Raw genomic sequence first — 21137 nt, 5'->3', positions numbered from 1 at the left:
AGTCTTCATTTGTATTTATCTAATTATGTTTCTCCAGTGGATTGTTAGAGTCAACATGGCTTTTACACACCTGAAAAAAACAGCCCATAGAGGTGTGTATTAATCTCTTCCAAACACGGAAATGAAATCTGTAAAGGGGATTACATGTACATACTACTTCTCTCGTGCACTTTGTATCCAAATTAGCAAAACTAACAACAATGAATACAATCACCATTACTTTATATGGATACAATCACTATTACTTCATGAATTCCATTAATGAACATAGATCAGTATGATGATTACATACAGATAATGGGACCAGCGTGCTCTGGTTTGCAGGCGGGTATGGCGAATGCCGGGCACAGCAACACGTCTAGTTCCTTCTCCCTCCAGTCTGCCAGGAACTTCTGTATGTACTCCTGAAGAGAAACATCCATTACTATACCAGGATCACACAGAATAAGGTGCACAACTAAGATTTTGTGGCATAGTTCTTGAGTATTAGTTTTTAAGCCTTTTTAGTCTGGTATCCAAACCCCAGCCCGATCTCCAGTATGTATCGTGCAGGGGTCTGTCAGGATGGCATAGGCCGGCTTTTCAATTTTGCCCCTTATAGTGGGCAAAAAACTCCACCAATAGAACAGCACAGGATCAGCAGGAGGTAATTACACCCCTGCCATGATTGGTTTAAGATCCCTAACTGTATTTTTTGAATCCATAACAGTGACCACTAAGTCCCTGATTCGCTACTGTGATAGCCTGCTGACCAACTGTGGTGTGTTGTAGCTGGCTACCTGTGGTGTGAGTGGTCATCAATCCTAGGTTCTCCTCCCTCTGATCAAGGGCCTTCGAGAACCTTTCTACAAGCATCCTGCCAGACCCCAACACGAAAGATATTTGAGGTTGGGGTATGGTATCCAGGCTAAAGTCTTCCAAAATTCGAATCATATATTGTGATAATTGATGTCAGGCATGTCCCTTTTGTCATTTAAGGTCAGAAGGACATCCATCCATCCATCCATCCATCCACCCAGTTAACCAATCTATGACCATCCACTTACCTTAAAGGCATACTACGGAGTTTTTTGCGCTCAAATTTGATATATTCTAGAATTAAGAAATATCAGATCTACTACCACTTTTTGTCACTTTTTGACACTTTTGTGTCATTATTTCACGTTTGCAACATAAGGATTAGCCTAGTAGGATTAGCCTACAAAACATTCTGCTCTAGGCACGCTGTAACCTGTTGACCTCCCTAGTTAGACCCTCCTGTTTCTAAATAACAGCATTCTTGCCACCAGTAGGTCCCCCGGGGTGGGGTAATCAGTTAGCACATGCATGGCAGACTGCAGATAAAGAACACAATGGAGATCTTCTTTGGAAACACCCATATCTAATCATTCTAAAATAGCATATAATAATGAACTTTTAGTCTATTTCGTAGGATATCATCAAGCTGAGGTCATATTCCCTTCAAAACTGCAGGAAACCTTGTACAGAAAGCTAGTCTACTGTACTCAGAGGAACTGTCAACTGGCCCCCCACTGGGGAGCCAGGCTGATTAGCAAGAAACAACAACACACAGAGGCAGTAACCAGCCTGTGTCCATCTGTTTCTTGGAAGATCACAATTTTTATACATCATGCTAATGTGGTGCATTGATATCGCAGCATCTCTCCCTGAACATTGGTATGCAAATTGCTATAGGGTTGATTGAACTAACAATGTAAAGAAAAAATAGGAAAAGCTACTTTTTGTTTCGTTCAAAAACTCCGTAGTATGCCTTTAACAGTTATAATGAATCTATAATGTACATACCTCTCTTTCTACCAGCCTTTGCCAGAGTTCGTAGATTGACCTAAACAAATAAAGGAAAATCTCGCCCTGTTAATGAAAAACATCTGTACATTGTATGTATGATTTTATTATGTATAAGTGTTCTTGTGATAAGGTTTGTAAAGTACATTGTAGCAACTTAATTACAATAGTCACAATTATAATCTATCTTCCATGAAAAAGAAAATCCTTGATCACATATCACCAAGTTCTTGTGAAACAGCTCTACATGATATTAGTTGATGATTTATAATCTGAATTGATAAAACAAACCTCTTACCCGAGTAATCTGTGTGACAGGTTCCTGCTAACTCTTGGCCACTGAAAAATTCAAACACGAAAAATTCATCTTTCCGCATAGTTTTTTAAAATCAGTTTTCCATGCAGTTCAAAAACTTTACTGAAATAGAGACTAAGGAAGAAATGCCAAGTACAAAGCAGGTGTACTTACAATTGGCCTGAGTAGAAAGCCCATGATCTTGCGTAGGTAGTATGGCATGGTCATGAGACTGACTTGGCTCTTGATACGATCATCAATGATTTCATCTTTCCTGAAACAGAACACTTAAAATTAAATTGTCTTATCCAATAAAGAAGCCTTCATATATTTGTCGGACTTAACATTTTCTATAATCTATTTCAATACCATCTGATAGCAAGACAAAGGACATCTGTCAAAAACATAAGAATGATAACGTAAAAAAGGTATGGCGGCTTCGAAAAGGTGCCTTTTGACACCTGTTCCGCCATACCCTCCAGTGCGGAGAATCCAAATAAATAAATAAATAAATAACATAACATAATTTGTAACTCAAGTTCTGATATAAACAGGAAACACAATAAATCTTGAAAAGATAAAGAAGATCTCTTTGAAAATAACATTATCTGATACTGAGATACTTTGACTTTAGATTTATTTTAAAAGACACTAGATAATTTCACATTGTATTGGTTTCTTAGAGTGAGAGGGAAATATCCAGCGTTTTCTCGAAAATGTTGCCCTCTAGTTCGTATAAAATTCACTGACCAGGCTAAAGAGTAACAAGTAAGTAAACTGTCCTAATCAGTGATCTTAAATGACGTACTTCCTAAAGCTTTCAACTCTAACGTGGGAAAGCAGCAGGTGACTATGAGGGCGTATTGGGGGATTTGTCGTATTTCATCGCGTTTTTAGTTTTGTCACTGTCGTTGCGTTTTAAACTTGACATGCTTTAAAGCCTATGCTGAGTGATCAATGAAAATGTACCATAAATTGAATTCACAACTCTCAACGATATAATTACAATTATACATTTCTGATAACTCAAAAGCCGTTTAGAAATATCACTAGGACATGATAATTCAATGTTGATCATAGCTATAGGAAACAGCTTGGTATTTGTAAGTCGTAAAGGAACATAAATGCTATTGATAAACCCTATTTTGACCCTTCAAATTTCATACTCAAAATAAAACATAAAGTCTAGGAAGGTTCACACGACAAAGAAGCTTACAAAGAAAATATCAAGAAGAATATAAAACGTGACTTTGTCAGGATGTTCCAGCTAATAGTACTGCTTGTTGTGGTGACGGTTGCCTCTGCTGCCACCATAGCAACCCGGCCAACAACAACCTTCCGGCCAACCACTACGTACTTCGTCCCGGTGAGTAATTCTGACTTCTCTTGCTTGGAAATAATAATAATTAAAAAAAGATGGGGAATGCCAGTTATGAAAGTAGAGGATTGTGTACGGATATACTGCCTTTTCTATCTTTAGAGCGTAGATTCTGCATGAACTTTGTGCTGTAATTGAGAATTTTTAGAAGTCGAGTTTTATGAACATATGGAAACGTATCAGTGGTTTGTGACGTATAGATAACATAAGATCAGATAAACTGACAAATGCAAGTACAAACTCAACTGAACACAGACGTATGTGTAGAGTCCGTTCCTAGTCACCGCCCGGGGCTTTTACTACATTTGTAATAGGTTCGGATCCTTATCCAATTGTTGTAAACTATTAGAAATAATTCACAGTTCTATACTGCAGTTCGGAAAAGTGTCAACAACGCAGAGATGTTTTTTTTCCAAACTGTGAGTTCTCTTTACCATGTTAACAACAAAAAAACGAACCTTGTTGTCTTGCTGTAGATTGTCGCTTAATGTAGTTATGATGGTTAACTTATACGTTAGTCTGACTAAAATTGCGCTCCTAGCGACCAGCCAGTTGCCACCACCTAGGAGGGGGTCATTAACCCCAGCCAGCGAGAGGTGGTGTAAACTTTTGCGTATGTTGAGTGATTTTCTCAAGTTCCAACACACATTCACCAACCTGTCAATACTATCAGAGATTAAAAGTTTCTAAATATGTATGTATGTACAGGGTTGTGAGAGCCAGATGTCCTGGCCTACGCAGCACGGGTTGGGAGAAACATGGCATGAGCAGTTCGAGGGGTTCTGTCAGGACTGCATCTGTCTGGCGACGGGGAAGCAATGCGAGCCCTGTCCACCCAGAGGTATGTGCGCGTGTGCAGCAGTTGTCTTTGTTTGCTTGTTGGGACTTTATTCATGAAAGCTCCAATCGGTTCACACGCCGCTTTTTATCATGAAAGAAATGGTAAGGGTCAGACAAATAACAGAGTTACAGTTTACAACATTTAAAGTCCTAATAAGTCTATACACGTATTTGACACATACATGGTACAAAATGCATACGAGTGGGAGCTGCTGCATGATTCGATTCCGTTCGTTTTGATCGTTTTCGTTAATTTAAGAGTCTCTTAAAGGAAGCTAGAGTCTCTTACAGGAAACTCTTACTTCAATCTCTTATTAAAGATCAACATATCAGCACATGTTCCTCAATGTAGACAACACTGAATCTGAATAGCCTTGATTTTGTTTACAGAATAGATAAACATTACTGACCAAGGTTTATATAAAATCCATAGAATTGAAAAATCACATACATAATAGTCTTTAAAAGATACTCAGGTTATGTGTGTTGAACATACATAGAGTAACAGTCATTTAGGTTTGCAAGCTAACAGCTCTAACAGCTCTCATGACAAACGTTACTCTTTACACGACACATGTATGTAAATGTACAATAAAGTTTTGATTGATTGATTAACTAATTGATCACATCATTATGTTTTCCGTTTTGTTGTAGAATGCTTCAGACCAATGGACATACTATATGGCCACGGCATACTGGCTGCAGGCGAGTCAGCCATTATAGAGCTGAGTCCGGACAACTGTGTGTTGTGCCATTGCCAGGACTACTGGGCCCAGTGCAACGACTACCCTTGCGACGGCATCATAGCGTAAAGGCGTCATCTAGCGACATCATGAAGAACAACATGAGAAATTTATGACGAAATCCACTAAAATTGCAATAAAATACATCTAATAACAAGAAACCCAAAAATTACCTCACTACATTCAAGGCCTCGCCCTCGTTTTGTCATTGTCACAAGATGTTGCTAGCCAGATGGGGAAAAGGTGCTTTAAAGACCATTCAATCTTGTAGCGTAGATTTATCGTCATGATAGTATGCTACTGTACTACTATAGAACTACTATTTTCCTCAGTGTCCAACGTCAATGGCTAGTAATCGGCTCAGTTACTTCATAGACGTATACAAATGTATAAAGCCACTCCCAGTCACTCTGTGGTTGGACGTCAGGACAGACCTCACGGCTTAAATACTAGAATAGCCTTTCCCAATCCACCCCACCCCCCTTCCTTCTACGTAAGGCGTATGTAGCCCTCTCGACAGAAAAAAGGGCATTGTGGATATGCACATGACCAAGTGAAAAGCACAGTAAAGGGACACAGATGTCATAGCTATAGAAAATCGACAAAGGTCTCCAAGGAGATGTTGGGACAAAAGATCGTAATGTTTTCTGATTTACAGCCGGGTTTTATATCCCCATTGAAGCAGGTGAACAGTTGAGTAAACGGCCAAAGTTGCTAAAGGAAAACTGATGATGTCCACCTATTACTGTATTAACATATTCAATACGCACAATATGCGATGTACACAAGAATGTAGGCGGCGCTTCGACAGGCGGACATGGTGTGACATGAAGTTTTCGCTCGGCGCCCAAAACTATCATTTTTACGTCAACTGGCGTCTTGAGTGTCATTCTAGGTGTGTGTAAAGGTGTCTGGACCTATTTGGGAAAATTTTCACCAGAATTAAACCAATATCTAGTATGTTTCAGCATGTTACAAGTTGAGACTGCAAACCCTATGAGAGCCCAAGCTGCAGTACCGCTCCCGGCCGCGTCCTGAAAAGTGGCTTAAACGACCACCAAATTGCCAAATTTCCCTCGTTTCATGAATGGAGAAATGGAGAAAGGCTCGCAAGGGGTTTTGAATTTTTGTGGCTTATTTGACGTTGTCTGAGATGAAAGATGACCATATGTTGGCAATTCAACAACAAAACCACTAGATATTAGATCAGAAATGACGTGATCGAGATCATGTCCTGTAAATTGTCTAATGGGTTACCACAGCCAAATTTCAATTCTATTTTGGGAAACATCTAAAAGACATCGTTGATGTTCAACAAATGCAACAATGTTTCTGTTTTTATCAATAGATCCAACTTTTATTTTAGAATGTTGTAAGCTGTGTTGATTTCTTGTGAATGCAACATAACATTGAGCACCGGGGAGCCGTTTCATGGGCCCTGGGCTGAAAGAACAAGACTTGGTGCTACATTACAACTTACCTCCTGATGAAGGAACGTTGAATTTAGAACGGATTCGCTGCGTATTACTATGTAGAATTAAGTCTGAATGGTCTTCTGCGCTATGTTACGGTATACTGAACTTGTAACAATGAAGGCGGAATAGGAGATTTGAAAATACAAACGTTTAGGAGAGTTTTTACCGAAACAGGAGAACAGAATGAGGAACGCAAAAAAAAAAAAATGACATGTACCTGGTAACTTTATCTGATTAATACAGTGTTATCATTATCATGAGTTATCCATATGATTTTTAGTTTCTGTTTGTATTACTAGTATATCATTATGCTATCTGTCATCAAATAACGGTAGATGTATATCTGTGTATGACACGTTGGTGTCATAACGTGTCGGTGTATCTTTGTACCATTGATTGACTGTTGCAAGGACTTCAAATAACGTCCTTGGCTGTTGTTGTTATTGCAATGTCGAATTTCTATTGTTCATGCTGTTTAATAAACCAAGAGCAAAGGTGGGGTTCATATGACTGTTCGAAAACAATATACATATCAAATTGATAAATGATGATAATGATAAAAAACTGTATTCACTTTTCATCAGACTGGGTGACGTTTCCATCTCATAATATAACATTATTATCCTTATTACTCATTTTGCTTTAAAATCCTACTGCAATCAGCTACATACAGTCAACGCTTGTCAAAGAGATGTATAGATGTTGTGTTGTCATGTTGCATGTACTTCTGTTTTGGCAAACATTCCTATTCATGTACGTTTGCATTTTCATATCATTTATAAGTCATTCTGCCTTCATCATTGCGAATTCAGCAGTACAGAAGGCCTCTCTTACTTGCTTTAATATATCACACCCTCTGGATATTCCAACTTCGATTTGAACAACTGAAAAAGAGCACAAAGGTCAAAGATCAAAACTTCTTGATACACAAACAGAGACTAGCCCAGTTATCTTTGTTCCTGGGCCTAGTTTGTACTGTTTTACAAGAATGTCTATCAAAAATTCAAACCCCTTTTTGAGCCTTTCATGATTTCCCCATTCCCGAAAAGCCGGATTTTTGGCAATTTGACGGTCGTTCAAGCCACTTTTCAGGACGCGGCCAGGAGCGGTACTGCAGCTTGGGCTCTCATAGGGTATGTAGTCCCGACTTGTAAAGTGTGAAGAGAACAAGACCTAATGCTCAAAGATTATGAAATCTTTCCTAAATAGGTCCAGACATCCTTACACACATCTATAATGATCATTAAGACACTAGTTGACATAAGAAGGGCAAATTTTAGGCATCCCGCGAGGAGCCCCTGTGACACCATGTCCGCCTGTTGAAGCGCCGCCTACATCCATGTATATATTATGTCTTGTACGAAATAAGTAGAATAAGGATATATGTAGATGTCACCATTTTACATTTGGCCTTTCACTCAACCGTTCATCTACTTAAATTGGGTAAGGGACTGTCAGAGAAGTCCGTTCGTCACATTACGAGATTTCACCCCAACATCTGCTTCGAGAATTTATATGATTTGCTATGACAACTTTGGCCTTTTACTTGACTCGAGTTGATAACATTGTTTCCGTGTTAACGTAGTTGAAATCCGCATTTACGACTGATATATTGAGAAAGGAAAGAGAAGAGGCTGTTGTGCCCGTCGTGCGACGGTTCCAAACGCCACGACTTCCAAGAAAGTCGCCCCGGACGGGGCACGTTTTCAGGCACACGCTACCTCTGACCTTCCGTCTACCTGACTTACTGTATACACTGTACATTCCTGGCTGTTTACTAACAATGACATACGGTCGAGCCATGGAGCTCCATGGTCAACTGCAACCTTAATCCAGCCTTCACTTTTGATCTGAGTCGCTAGAGGCCGCTATTGCGTGGTTTTGGATGGCGTTTAGCACCAAGGACAGGTATGCTTGAAAACAACTTGACGCTCTCTCCTCCCTTTCAACCTTCCTCCTGATGAAAGAACAATAATAGAGGTTTTATCGTTTATCGTGTGATAAACTAGCCCTATATCGGCAATGTTTGGTCCTTGGATCGCTTCTGCAGAGCTTTTATCGTCAGTTATTTTGGTTTGTTTGTGAATTTCTTTTTGACTCGAAAGTGCTCCAATCGGCCGTCGGGGCTACTTTTCGTGGCGGTCGTGCAGCATTTATTTCACGGACTGCTAGGGGGCGCTTTTAGATAATCAATGTATAATCGTATTCGCGATATTATCGTTATGTCGTTTTATTTCTAATTCGCTAAACGGCGCTCTTGACACGCAGAGATCAGGTTCCAAGGGGTTTGCCAATGAGTTGTTTTTGTTCAGCCGAAAGACGTTGGGAATACTGCATGAATGTTAACTTTGATAGAAAGAAGACTTAAACTTCAACAGTCTTCCTATATACCCTGGATAATATCAATCTTGAAGTTACTTAAAATTGCAATCTCTGGTAGATGTTGTGAACAGCATTACGGCTTTACAGTTTTGAAGTTTTGCTTAGAATCAATACACGGACTTATAACAAACATAGTTACCATCCATCACCGAAAAGCTGCAGGCCTATAACCGTCCTCTCAACAATTCGGCTCACTTCCATTTGTTACCTTCATGCTATTAACTAGTCTGAACTACAGAAAGTAAAACAATTCCCAATTATACCTTTAATATACCGACAAAGTAATTTACATATATCAATATTAATACCTATAGCCCAACTATACCTTTTTAAAATTATAACATCTAATTTGATTCATTGCAACAGTTACTTCAGAATTCTTTGCCATACAATAAATCCCAATACTTTTATACAGTGTAATTGAAACATATCATTTACAAATGTCTTTTCAGTTCATAGCTTCTACTGCAGCTACTGTGACACACTATTAAAATCAGACAAAATATATAACATCATCATCATCATCATCATCATCATCATAAGAGACATACAGTTTTCATCATTTTAAGTCCTAATAGGCCAATAGACATATTATTGTTTCTTTAACTTAACCTAACTAAGTCAATGACTTAACTATATCACTAAGCTATATAACTGATTCAACTTTAATTTTGGTGCCAAAAATCTCCTTTTTGAAAACTATTATGGTCTAATAAGTTTGCTGACTCAAGTCTATTCATTACTGAAATCATTTAAAGCTATAAAACCAATATGTAGATCTGGAGCTAGCTAGATAATTCTGAAGTCATGACAGGCCACACAGAGTCTCCACTTCCTTCATAGGTCTGAGGCACTCCTCCTGCCACGACAGCACCACACACTGGACAGACACGGTACTGCACCTAACACATGTCATCTCACGTTCTACAGTAAAGGCAGTTCACACGGGACACACAGTCTCCACTTCCTTCATGAGCCTGAGACACTTCTCCTCCTGCCACGGCAGTGCCACACACTGGACAGCCACGGGGAGACCCACTGCACCTCTGGATGTCTGTAACAAACAACAAACTTCATAGTTCAAACTGGATAAAAAGAAAACAAATCACAGTCTATAGTTCACAATATAACCACTAACTTAGATGTAAAAATGCTATCATAATATTTGTTCCTATTGTAATGTTATTCATAAATCTTTCATATAGATATCCCTCCAGTCTGCCTTTAATGCCTTAATTTCAACACAAATCTTCAAACATGTGCTTGTAAATGAGGGATAAAAGACTACAAACCTCTCTGTTTATATTACTTTTGAATTTATGTTTGGTGTTGTTATGGTTACATTGAAACATTTTCCAATATCTTTGTATACAAGTCTTCAGAACTTTGTTCTGATTTGTACTGTTTGATGGCTGCCCACCTTCCCTTGTTTTTTTGTTCTTTGAAAAATCCAATAAAAAGGGGAAAAAAGAATGTAAAGCATCAGAATACCTGTTTGAAAAGCCGATCAAACAGGTCGTTGCCATAGCCACGCCAATCATCCAGCAGCCTGTCATCCTCCTCTGTTACCGTGGTAACAGGAACAACTCCGGCAGGAAAGTTGAGAAGGTTGAATAGTACTGTGTAGCTAGCAGCCACTGCACAGACAACAAGGAACAAAAACTTAAATATTCTTCTTTCAGTAATCTATATTCTTGTAGCTAGTCTTCATATGTATTTATCTAATTATGCTTCTCCAGTTGAGTGTTAGAGTCAACATGGCTTTTACAAACCTGAAAAAAACAAGGCCATAGAGGTGTGTATTAATCTCTTCCAAACACGGAAATGAAATCTGTAAAGGGGACTACATGTACATCAGGGCTCTAGCCAGCGTCCGTTTTTCCGTCAATTGACGGAAATTTGCTGCGTGTGACGGAAAAATTTTAAAACCAATCCGTCAACTTTGACGGACAAAAATCTGATAAAAGCTCCTTGGTGGAAGCTACAGGCTGCTTGGGGACGCCGTCCACGGCCGTAAAAGCCACACACTGTTTGTTTTGCTATTGTTATGATTGTTGACAATGTGTGTCGGTGCCCTTTCGCATACGATAATCTCATTAAAACCCGTTTTTCAAGATTTCAGTTCAGTCTCTCTAACTCCTGGAAAAGTGCTTCGCGACAATGGAAATTGGCTGACAGAAAAAAATGTTGAGCTGGCTAGAGCCCTGATGTACATACTACTTCTCTCATACACTTTGTATCCAAATTAGCAAAACTAACGACAATGAATACAATCACCATTACTTTATATGGATACAATCACTATTACTTCATGAATTCCATTAATGAACATAGATCAGTATGATGATTACATACAGATAATGGGACCAGCGTGCTGTGGTTTGCAGGCGGGTATGGCGAATGCCGGGCACAGCAACACGTCTAGTTCCTTCTCCCTCCAGTCTGCCAGGAACTTCTGTATGTACTCCTGAAGGGAAACATCCATTACTATACCAGGATCACACAGAAGTAAGGTGCACAACTAAGATTTTGTGGCATAGTTCTTGAGTAAGTTTTTAAGCCTTTTTAGTCTGGTATCCAAACCCCAGCCCGATCTCCAGTATGTATCGTGCAGGGGTCTGGCAGGATGGCATAGGCCGGCTTTTCAATTTTGCCCCTTATAGTGGGCAAAAAACTCCACCAATAGAACAGCACAGGATCAGCAGGAAGTAATTACACCCCTGCCATGATTGGTTTAAGATCCCTAACTGTATTTTTTGAATCCATAACAGTGACCACTAAGTACCTGATTCGCTACTGTGATAGCCTGCTGACCAACTGTGGTGTGTTGTAGCTGGCTACCTGTGGTGTGAGTGGTCATCAATCCTAGGTTCTCCTCCCTCTGATCAAGGGCCTTTGAGAACCTTTCTACAAGCATCCTGCCAGACCCCAACACGAAAGATATTTGAGGTTGGGGTATGGTATCCAGGCTAAAGCCTTTTATGAATGTCTTCCAAAATTCGAATCATATATTGTGATAATTGATGTCAGGCATGTCCCTTTTGTCATTTAAGGTGACACAGAAGGACATCCATCCATCCATCCATCCATCCATCCACCCAGTTAACCAATCTATGACCATCCACTTACCTTAACATTTATAATGAATATTATAATGTACATACCTCTCTTTCTACCAGCCTTTGCCAGAGTTCGTAGATTGACCTAAACAAATAAAGGGAAATCTCGCACTGTTAATGAAATACATCTGTACATTGTATGTATGATTTTATTATGTATAAGTGTTCTTGTGATAAGGTTTGTAAAGTACATTGTAGCAACTTAATTACAATAGTCACAATTATAATCTATCTTCCATGAAAAAGAAAATCCTTGATCACATATCACCAAGTTCATGTGAAACAGCTCTACATGATATTAGTTGATGATTTATAATCTGAATTGATAAAACAAACCTCTTACCCGAGTAATCTGTATGACATGTTCCTGCTAACCCTTGGCCACTGAAAAATTCAAACATGAAAAATTCATCTTTCTGCATAGTTTTTTAAAATCAGTTTTCCATGCAGTTCAAAAACTTTACTGAAATAGAGACTAAGGAAGAAATGCCAAGTACAAAGCAGGTGTACTTACGATCGGCCTGAGTAGAAAGCCCATGATGTTGCGTAGGTAGTATGGCATGGTCATGAGACTGACTTGGCTCTTGATACGATCATCAATGATTTCATCTTTCCTGAAACAGAACACTTAAAATTAAATTGTCTCATCCAATAAAGAAGCCTTCATATATTTGTCAGACTTCACATTTTCTATAATCTATTTCAATACCATCGGATAGCAAGACAAAGGACATCTGTCAAAAACATAAGAATGATAACATAATTTGTAACTCAAGTTCTGATATAAACAGGAAACACAATAAATCTTGAAAAGATAAGAAGATCTCTTTGAAAATAACATTATCAGATACTGATGATGCTATCATGATGCAGAATACAAATTAGAAATGAAAATGGAAATATTTCATCATTATGTACAGTCTGACAAACCTCTGTCTGAGGTTTCGAGAATTCTCTGCAGAATTCTGAATAATTCTGAAGAACTGCCAACATCTCTGGAGACATCTATTACATTGTTACCTAACGTTACATAGGTAGGTAGTATAAAGTGCTGGAGGAACATGACCAGTATTTTGACAAATGTACTACATGTATTTGTCTTTCCTGACTGTTTCACTGCCCATGTACTGCATGTTAAGTTACACATGTTATTCGTCCAGACACACCAGTATATGTTATCCCTCCATGTGCAATAGTACTCGACTGTACAAACACTAGTCTTAGTGGTTGACAAATGTACCATTGTTGTTGTTGTTTTTAATGATAAAAAAATAAAAAAAATAAAGTGCTGGAGGAATAAGTTGGACCTAAGGACTGTGACCTGCTGGCCACCAATTGCTGGACAGAGTCTATATGTCTGGAACAGCCTCATGCACCTAGTGCAATGAGGATGAAATGAACTGAACTGAACATGTAGATATTGGCATTTCTGATGTATTGTGTTGCCTCAGTCCGTAAAACAAATTGATACTCACAGCCACTCGGTGTAGAAGGTTTTCCCACCATCTGCACTGATGAGCCTGAAGGCCAGGTCCATGATTGCGTACATCTGGTCTGGTGGATCAAACACAACCAGCTGGAACAAAAGCATGATTTATATATGGTTAGGCCACACCAATTAAATTTCTTGGTTCTCGGATATTTTCAGAAAAATATTGGGGCGGTCGGTCGGAAAAAAAAAAAATATTGCAAAAAGTCTGTGGTGAACTTATTAAACACAAAAAACAAGGTAAAGTAGTCAAGTTTTCAGTTTTTCATGGCATGATTTATCCAATGAATCTCTTGATTTTATACCACTGCTCTGATCATGTGACTGCAAATAAGTGCTCTGATTGGTTTATCAGCAATATGTGCCCCTGGAATGGGTTTTTTTAAAGGTTTGCAATAGCAAAACCTATGTTATTTTTCTTGGGACAAAATATATTTTTTTTTTGCAAATCGGAAAAAAATGGGTCGGGAAATCTGAGAACCAACAAATTAAATTGGTGTGGCCTTACATGTCTACAGTAAGGTTTTTTTTTTCAAATTTATCAGCTCACAAAGAATATATGCAGCAAGCAATCTGGATGTCAAGACAAAGCCATTATTGGCAAACTTTCTCCTCTCTTCATCATTAACTTTCTTCAATATCAAAGTCAATATTTGTGAACTAAGTATGTTTTTGATTAAAAATTTTACAGTACAAGTGACCAGTTTTGGATGTTTTTTTGGAAGTAAACAAGGCATATCGGTATGAAATCATGATGGTCTGTTTGCTTCTCAAATTGTTTTGAGAAACTGTGGTGTCATGTTACCAACCAGCTGCCGTTAGTTTTCTGTGAAGTCATTGAAGAAATCTTATTTACCTGGTGGCAGAACGGAAAGTAACATGATTTGTAAGATGCTCAATGACATCAAAAGGGTGCATACTTTGCACAAGGGTCTATAGACATAAAATGATACTATTGTGGTTGAATGTAATCAGGGAACATTGTACTTATAGGTGTTTTTGTTGCTAGAAGCGCTTTAAATGTACCGTGTGTCCGGCTTTCTCCAAGGCTTCCTTTGCCATGATGACAGCCCTCCCCATGGATGGGGTGGGGGGACAGGACTGTAGGGCGGGGAAGTATCCTATCCTCATGGGCTTCTTATCATCATATATCTGTAGAAGGAAAGGACACATCAAGGAGGTTAAATCTTATTTTAACCCCCTTGAACACATTAAAGCAAACATTTGACATCTTAACAAATGGGACTTAGTCCCTGACGTCCTTTTTTTACCCCTTTTTCAACCCTTGCAAGCCTTGAGAAAATTGAGAAAAGAAATAAGTGTGAAAATGTGAAAGACACACATTCAGTTTTTCTTTTACATACACTTTGAACTACTCATTTTCTATCAGTGATGTTTGAGTGTAATATTGGTTCACATATTGCAGTTTGAAACCACCGTCTCTCAACTTATCTCTAAACTAGGGGTGGGTACCGGTACAGAAAATTCAGGTCCAGGTCCGGTTTAGATCCAAAGGATCAGGTCCAGGTCCGGACCTGAACCTGGACCTGATGCAGTATGACTCATACCAATGGTCCATTTAACTACAAAGAAATATGTTTGGAGGAGTATTGGCCTTACACTGGCGTTTTAAAATCCTACAACACTAACTGCACCTGTACGATTGGCTGTAAAACTTTAGTAGAAATTACTATAAATTCTACTCTACTTCACTCTTGTTATTTTCTTCCACCTGCAAGCACCAAAACATGTGAATACCTGATAAAATAATCTGTTAATTTTCTAATCGGTCCAACATCCGGTCCACCTAATTTTTTCAGGTCCGGTTTTTCTGGACCGGTCCAATAAGAAAAAACGGTTTTGTACCGGTACGATGTACCGATACCCAGCCCTACTCTAAACACTATTTCTAAATATAACAAATGAATCTTACCCTGCGACCCTGCGGGTAAGGTAAACAAACGTTAGTACAGAGATTGCCCCACCTCCTGTCTGAAGGGTATGGGTACCACCAGTGGGTCCAGTTGAAACATGTCAGGTACCAGTAGAGCCTTCATACCCAGGGCTAGACTGTCCACATCTCTGGCCAGCAGACCAGGAGCTGAAACCACTAAGATGGAAAAACTCATCATGAATGACTATAGTTTATTTACCTAAAAACCAACAACTTGTCATCATTAGTGTTTGAAAATCTGTAGTCTTTGTGAACCAAAAAACAACAACAACAACAAATAGTTAGCAGCTATGATCATAATAAGTTTGGATACCACGCTAGACGGTACTAATTACAGCACATACCTCACTTGTTGGCCAGGAGAGCCGCTTCCGAAACCTTCGGGACTGTCTAATATGAATACTGTTCAGAAATGACACACATGTAGAGAACGAATGGGCAAGTAAGTCTATGAGTGAGTGAGTGACCAAGCTTTCATTCAGATATACATGTATATATGTGACTGGGCCAGTGGTCAATTCATCTGCAAGTTGATATTAATATAAGTCATGCATAATGTTTAATTGGTTGCATTTGCTTCTTTGGCTGGTCGATGGTAGTCTGCTGGTAGGCTAGTTAGTTGGTTATTCTAGTACATGTAGTTACATATACTTAGCTATACTAGAGCATATACTAGAGCTAAGCAGGCCACCACCAACAACATGTATTACAAATCTGTAATTCCTTGGTGCTGAACTGATATAAAAAACTATGGGTTAGTGTATGATTGAGTGAGTGACTGATCAAAGGATTGAGGGACAAATGACTGACAAAACAAACTGATTAATGTGTATTGCCCACCTTTAGCCTAGTATCCAGCCATATTATAGCGCCAAGTCTCTTCTGTTCTTTCTGTATGGAGGACAGAAGAGACACGGGACCTGTATGGCTGGATACCAGGCTAGCCCACCTGATCCTGTATGCAGTTGGCTTGAATCCATGAATGCCACAGAAGTGGGCAGGTATGCGTGCACTCCCGGCGATGTCACTGCCGACGCCCAGGACGGACCCCCCGCTTCTGATCAAGGCTCCCTCCCCGCCTGACGACCCACCCGGGGATCGTGTGGGGTCAACTGGGTTCAAGGTCTCACCAAACACAGGGTTGCTGCAGGCCATACTGTGTTATAAAGTACAGAGAAACATGACTTGTACAACTCCATGGTTCCAAGAACATGTACGTATCAACATTGAACCTGGCTGCTTTGTACAAAGTGTTATCAAAACAAGTGCTAAGATTTAAGCTTTAAAAGAATTAAAAATGGAGACACTAGGATTCTGAACTTTGAAAGGAATGGAAAGCAGACACATGTCATCACTTCTCAGTACCTGAGTAGAGTCTGTGGAACGTTGGTCTTGACAAAGGGCACAGCTCCCTGTTTCTTCAACACCTGGACAATAACAGCGTCCTCATCTGCAGGTATGTCCAGGTGTTTTGTCACACCCATGGTGGTCGCCATGCCCTGGTCAGCAGAGCATATGTTTACACTACATTAGTATCACAAGGTGTAATACATAAAGATTGCTTTTAGATACATGTGGAGTTAATTTGAGATATCAAAGTTTCATTCATTCATTCATCTTTTTTTTTATGTCCCAAAATGTATGACAACAATGTAGGGTTTTAATTTTTTACACTCTTGCTGAAAATGATACTGCTGAAAAACTAGTACTGTGTTAAAGGCAACCTAAGCAGTATTACAGCGTCAAAGTGGAAATATTCTGAATAAGGCAATCTGCATGATATTGACATCTACTGCACTGTATTCTCACATTTACATCATAATTTGATACTTTGAGCGGTTAAAAACAGCCCAGAGACAAGTTGCACGAGGATATTCCTTATTATTGTACCCCCCCAAAATAAGGACTTGATCTTGAATCCTTGTGCAACTCATTCCCGCGCTGTTTTTAACGGCTCAATTTCTGAAATAATGATGTAAATATGCCAAAATAGTGCATATAGATGTCAATATTATACAGACTGCCTTATTCAGAATATTTCCACTTTTAACAATGTGATATTGCTTAGGTTGCCTTTAAAGTTCTTACCTTGATATTGACATTATCCTTGATCGACACAGGAACACCATGCAGTAGTCCCTCCTTCCCACCTCCTGCATCCAAGCCCTCAGCCCTGGCCTGCACAACAAAAACATAGGTTACTTAAAAGGTTTCTTATGACAACAAACTGTCTATCACAACTCCCTATGCTACAGTCTAATCTGGACACAAAGTCTCTCTATGCAGTGGATCCTGAAGAACACCAAGCATCCCTGACTTCCTGCATCCGGCGGTTGTGATAAACAACCTCTGCTGTCATGTGGGACCGAAACCATCAATTTGAGAATCAAACAGACACAAAAACTCATTCATGGACCCAAGAACACTGTTATCCATATGATACCTGCAAAACTCTATGTTTACATTGTCATTGTTGATGTCGACAGATTTTAATAATCTTGTGTAAACGATATGCCATTTCTATGCTGCTTATAACATAAATAATCACAAGACACAATCACTATACCATGAATGCAGTTCAATTCCCAGGACTACCAGTTTGTAACAATAAAGTTTGAAGTTTCAAGACTAATGTAACACATTGTACCAGGGCTCTAGCCAGCTCGACATTTTTTTCCGTCAGCCAATTCCCATTGTCACGAAAACACTATTCCAGGAGTTAGAGAGACTAAACTGAGACCTTGAAAAACGGGTTTTAATGAGATTATCATATGCGAGAGGGCACCGACACACATTGTCAACAATCATAACAATAGCAAAACAAACAGTGTGTGGCTTTTACAGCCGTGGACGGCGTCCCCAAGCAGCCTGTAGCTTCCACCAAGGAGCTTTTATCAGATTTTTGTCCGTCAAAGTTGACGGATTGGTTTTAAAATTTTTCCGTCACACGCAGCATATTTCCGTCAATTGATGGGAAAACGGACGCTGGCTAGAGCCCTGCATTGTACCCACCAAAGCATCTGGCACTGGCTCAGTCAAGCAGTTGAGTTTGTCATTCTCTGAAATTGCCTGGGGGGGAAAGTAAAAGCAATAAGCTTATACGAAAGTCTGTTCAGTTTGATAAAATAAAAGAGCATAAACCAACAAGTTGTCTAATATTTTTAGATAGTTATGTCTATCTAGTACATTATACCAGAGGTTGTATTCAAGTATGCATTATACATTTTGACACTATAGATGTTGAAGCTCAATGTATTACACATGGCCAAACAGCTTGGTCCTAAAATCAACGACAGAATCAATCTAAAACCTGTCTTGTGAGGAACGCTTACTCTCCAAGTAGAGGTTTGGCTCTGGCTGTTTTTGATGAGTTTCCAGGCATTCTACTTTGTGCTGTGGAAGACAATGGCATTAAGTGGAAAGCCATACAAAAATGCCTATTGTCAAAAACAGCTGGAGCCAAACCTCTGCTAAGAGAGTAAGGAACACTACATTCTTCCTTCCTTGAGCTTCAGTGACTCAAAAAGGAGGATACTGGTACTATCCCAGAATTCCTGCAATACACGCTCCATAATACACATCCCAGATGGTCGACTGTGATCCAAAAGCATATGGACTTTGGAAATACAGCAACTGGTACAAAATAAATTTTGGTTTTCTTGAATTGTCAACAGACTCAAGTAGTCTGATTTTTGTGACTCACCTTCTCCTGGAATGCCTGCAGCACCTGTACAGCTGACAGCTGTCCATCTCTCAGCTGCTGGCTGAGCTGGGCCAGGGTCAGGGACAGGATCTCCCGTCTTTTGGATGCTGTTAGCTGTATCCACAAAACAATTTCAAAATAAATCCCTCTTCTTTTAATAAAAATTGTAAATATTGCTCTAAAGTGCACTACAAAGACGTTTGTCAACTAGTTTTATGTCCTTGACAGATGAATGCAACGGTGAATACATGTAGTTATACGACTTAAGTGATCGTAACGTTAGATATCTGCAGAATATTTTCTGCAAACACTCTAAACAATTCGTTATTCGTGTAAGTTGTTTCTGAAGTTCTGTTATTGTTGTATAACAAGTTACTAGTAACACGTCTCGCATAGTTACTGAGACCTTGCCTAGTTCATCTTCCTTATGAGATCTTATGAAACCATATTTTAGAATCTCACGGGATCATCAGTTGCCACGGATCTCTGGACGTCTTGCAGGGCCCTCCGACTTTCTTCCCTCTTCTTCAAGGCCTTCTTCTTCACCTGTCGTTTCTTGTAGACCTTCAGACCGACATAACATGTCAAGACACCAGCGAACACCGAGCAAACCGCTGAAGTGGTGTTAACCCTGTCCATGGTGACGGCCTTCTACCAAAACGTTTATTTTTAAGGTCCACGATTTTTATGATGAGAAACAGAGGCGAGGGTCAAGGCTCAAAGGTCGCTCACTAGATCACTTCCGCATTTGCTAGTATGTTGACCCTTTTACCTGAGGTTGTGCCATTCGATTTATAGGGGACAGTGGTCATTGACCTAGGCGATAAAATTGCCGAACTTCTTGTGTATGGTCTTCCTCGGTAATGGTTGGTAAAAAGATGCATTAGAGATTACAAATCTGTAGGTTTCACTATTTTACGAAATTAAACAACTTCACACCAAGAAGTTCATCATTTTGCTAACCGTAATGACAAAGTTGCTGTTTTGTAAGGGACCGCAAGGTGGTGCTGGTACAGCGTGCTTCCTCCGGCACTGAGAAGTGCAAAAAGTCCGAAAAGTAACAAATTATCAAAGACAACGTCACGGACAGGTAGGTTTTGTACAGGTACTAGTACCTTACGCGTGACGTTTTTGTCTTTGGTGGTATTTTACTTGTATTCAGGAAGAATAAAGCCACTTTCTCCTTGGCAAGAATTCAAGATCAAGATTATGGAATTATGTCACTATGAAAGGCGGACCTTGAGTCTGACTTTTTCTCATCCGTCATCGTAGTTTTCTCTACCCTTCTTGCTTTCTGTTTTTCTTAGTGTTGTCGTGCAAATCCATTCTCTGATAAGTCTTCCAATCTTTTCCGTTGCCTACCCATTTCTTCCTCGATCTCTGCTCCGGGTTCCTTGCATTAGTTTTGCCTGTCTAGATGACAGTGGCACGCACGTATCACTTCATTTCTATTTTCTCTGCTGAGGTTAGGTGGTCTTCGTGTGGACCGATATTTTTCTTGACTGCTTGTCGTTTTAACCTCACTTTTGGATTGTCGACCAATATACAAGCCACTATCACACCATTCTGAGTGCGGTCGGAAATGCTTAAAATTCATCTCAAAGATACTGTGAGTGCGCACGACCACTTGTTGTCAAATCCTCTAATAATTGGTACCGTGTAGCCAGTTTCACTCCGATAAGATTTATCTCAAAGGAGCAAACTTAAAATTGAAATCTGAATATTTTGAAAGTCGTTCCATTGCCATATAGCTAAAGTGAAACGCCTCTTTGAAATTGCCTCTGCAAAAATGGGAATTGATTTTGTCCTCGATACCTGCGTGATTTTCAAAGTTGAACTCTTAAAAGTTTTACATCGCTATCAACGTTACGTAGAGAGAGCAACAGTAGTCAGCGTAGTTTACAGGGTACAGTGACATTATCTATCATAAGATCGTAGAATTGATCAACTTGG

General features: G+C 39.4%; 2 protein-coding genes across 4 annotated transcripts in view; one reads left to right on the top strand and one right to left on the bottom strand.

Annotated features, from left to right (window-relative positions):
• Positions 1-5209, top strand: part of LOC118431914 — a 16229-nt gene extending 11020 nt beyond the window's left edge. The window contains exons 1-3 of one of the 3 annotated variants that reach the window (XM_035843350.1): positions 3265-3467; positions 4188-4320; positions 4974-5208. In XM_035843350.1, coding sequence (XP_035699243.1) covers positions 3360-3467; positions 4188-4320; positions 4974-5131 — 399 coding nt within the window. In that variant the 5' untranslated portion in view covers positions 3265-3359 and the 3' untranslated portion in view covers positions 5132-5208. Of the gene's footprint in view, positions 1-3264; positions 3468-4187; positions 4321-4973 lie in introns of those variants that run through there. The other 2 variants (XM_035843352.1, XM_035843351.1) reach the window with 2 other exon arrangements.
• Positions 5210-9354: 4145 nt separating this feature from the next.
• LOC118432228 (fatty-acid amide hydrolase 1-like) lies at positions 9355-19923 on the bottom strand. Its single transcript, XM_035843759.1, has 15 exons — positions 19647-19923; positions 19185-19298; positions 18494-18550; positions 17570-17659; positions 16847-16980; positions 16318-16637; positions 15513-15637; positions 14554-14679; positions 13514-13614; positions 12553-12652; positions 12382-12422; positions 12084-12123; positions 11275-11386; positions 10411-10556; positions 9355-9973 (listed from the first exon to the last, which is right to left on the bottom strand). The coding sequence occupies exons 1-15, from the start codon at positions 19821-19823 to the stop codon at positions 9860-9862; spliced, it is 1797 nt and encodes a 598-aa protein (XP_035699652.1). The 5' UTR covers positions 19824-19923; the 3' UTR covers positions 9355-9859.
• Positions 19924-21137: the final 1214 nt, after the last annotated feature.

Source organism: Branchiostoma floridae, chromosome 15 (assembly GCF_000003815.2).
Source record: "Branchiostoma floridae strain S238N-H82 chromosome 15, Bfl_VNyyK, whole genome shotgun sequence".
Taxonomy (NCBI): Eukaryota; Metazoa; Chordata; class Leptocardii; order Amphioxiformes; family Branchiostomatidae; genus Branchiostoma; species Branchiostoma floridae.
This window is presented reverse-complemented; position numbering and strand designations above follow the sequence as displayed.